The sequence below is a fragment of the Apodemus sylvaticus genome, chromosome 5 (assembly GCF_947179515.1).
Source record: "Apodemus sylvaticus chromosome 5, mApoSyl1.1, whole genome shotgun sequence".
NCBI classification, from domain to species: Eukaryota; Metazoa; Chordata; class Mammalia; order Rodentia; family Muridae; genus Apodemus; species Apodemus sylvaticus.
In genome coordinates this window covers 65,908,776-65,910,633 of record NC_067476.1, presented here as the reverse complement: position 1 = coordinate 65,910,633, position 1,858 = coordinate 65,908,776, and the positions used below count along the sequence as shown (strand labels likewise).

The following is a 1,858-nucleotide window of genomic DNA, read 5'->3' as shown; positions in this document are numbered from 1 at the left end:
GGCAAGCTCAAAGTTCATTGAGAAACTGGCACAAATAATATGGTGAATAGCAATGGAAGAAGACACCATATGTTAACACTTGGCCCACACATATGCCCACAGAAGTAAAAACACATGCACACAGACCACATATATAACTTACACTCTATTAGATGAATAACTAAATAAGCTATTCTATCATTGGTTGTTGGTGTATTTATGACATGCTTGTCTGCCCCTGAGAACACAGATACTGCTAGATGACTATTCTCCAGACTCTATGTGCAACTGCATGTATTAGTTATTTTGTTTAGTTTTTCTTGTTTTGCTGTTTGGTTTCATGGCCCCAGTTGGTCCCAAATCTTCCTACTTCCACATCCCCAGTTCTAGGATTACAGATGGGAGCCATTGTACCTAGATCCTCATATTATCCTTTAAAACCAATATAAGTTGTTCCACAGAAAGTTTTCTTATTCCTATTGTGAAAGTAAACATTATGGAATATGTTCAGGGATAATGTCCTCAGCTTTCTCCACTCTTCTTTCTCTGCAACTCTTCAGAAGATTTTTTTTGTATTTTTTACTAGCCATGGAACAAAGTAATGGCACCAAAGTGACTGAATTCATTCTTCTTGGATTTGCTGGGCAGCACAAATCTTGGCACATTCTGTTCATAATATTTCTAATGATCTACATTGCCACACTCATGAGTAACACTGGCATGATTCTGCTCATCAGAATTGATCCTTCCCTCCACACACCCATGTACTTTTTCCTACAACACCTAGCCTTTGTTGATCTCTGTTATACCTCAGCTATTACTCCCAAGATGCTAAAAAACTTCACAGAATCAAGAGCATCCATCTCCTTCATAGGATGTATGTTACAGCTACTAGCCTATGGTACTTTCGCCACCATTGACTGCTTCATCCTAGCTGCTATGGCTGTGGACCGCTATGTGGCCATCTGTAACCCACTGCGCTATCCCATAGTCATGTCTCAGAGACTGTGCATTCTGCTACTGGTTGGTTCATATACCATGGGCTTCCTAAATGCTTCTGTAAACACAGGTTTTACCTTCTCCCTGAACTTCTGCAAATCCAATGCCATTAATCACTTTTTCTGTGATGAACCTCCCATTCTTGCCCTATCGTGCTCCAGTATTGACTTCAGTATCATGCTACTGACGGTCTTTGTGGGGTTCAACCTGATGAGCACTGTGCTGGTTGTCATCTTTTCCTACATATATATCTTGGCTGCCATCCTAAGGATGTCTTCTGCTGCAGGAAGGAAGAAGGCCTTCTCCACATGTGCTTCCCATCTGACTGCAGTCACCATTTTCTATGGAACTCTCTCCTATATGTATCTACACCCACATACCAATGACTCTCCAGAGCAAGAAAAGGCAGCTTCTGTATTTTATGGCATAATTATTCCCATGTTGAACCCCTTGATCTATAGTCTGAGAAACCAAGATGTAATAGAAGCCTTCAAAAAGATAGGGAGGAAATGCTTATAATTTGAACATCTATTTATACCTCAACAAAGTTTATCAAGCAAGCTATTTCTCAGCCTCAAATATTATGGCACATGTTGGGTACCACATGGTTTAAAGACATTATTTCTTTATATCAAATGTACTTAACAGTTATAGAAAAGCAACTCAAATAATTAAATAAAGTAACGTTCATTCATGCTCTCTGAAAAATGTGTTCAGTGTTGCTTTTGTGCTTCATGAAAAGATTTATTTAATTTAATTTTAATTGTAAGTATATATGTGAGAGACTGTATGCCACAAGTATGCTGATGCCAAGGGACGCCAGGGAAGCATCAGATCCACTGGAACTGAAGTTAAAGGAAGCTGCGACCCTCCCAATGTA

The 1,858-nt window shown here is 39.4% G+C and overlaps 1 protein-coding gene across 1 annotated transcript; it reads left to right on the top strand.

The window, feature by feature from the left end:
* The first annotated feature begins 567 nt into the window (after positions 1-567).
* On the top strand, positions 568-1,497 carry LOC127684224 (putative olfactory receptor 5AK3). The gene has a single exon (XM_052181179.1). The coding sequence runs from the start codon at positions 568-570 to the stop codon at positions 1,495-1,497; it is 930 nt and encodes a 309-aa protein (XP_052037139.1).
* Positions 1,498-1,858: the final 361 nt, after the last annotated feature.

Coding starts and splice junctions, on each gene's coding strand:
- LOC127684224 (XM_052181179.1), top strand. CDS start 568: ATGGAACAAAGTAATGGCACCAAAGTGACTGAATTCATTCTTCTTGGA.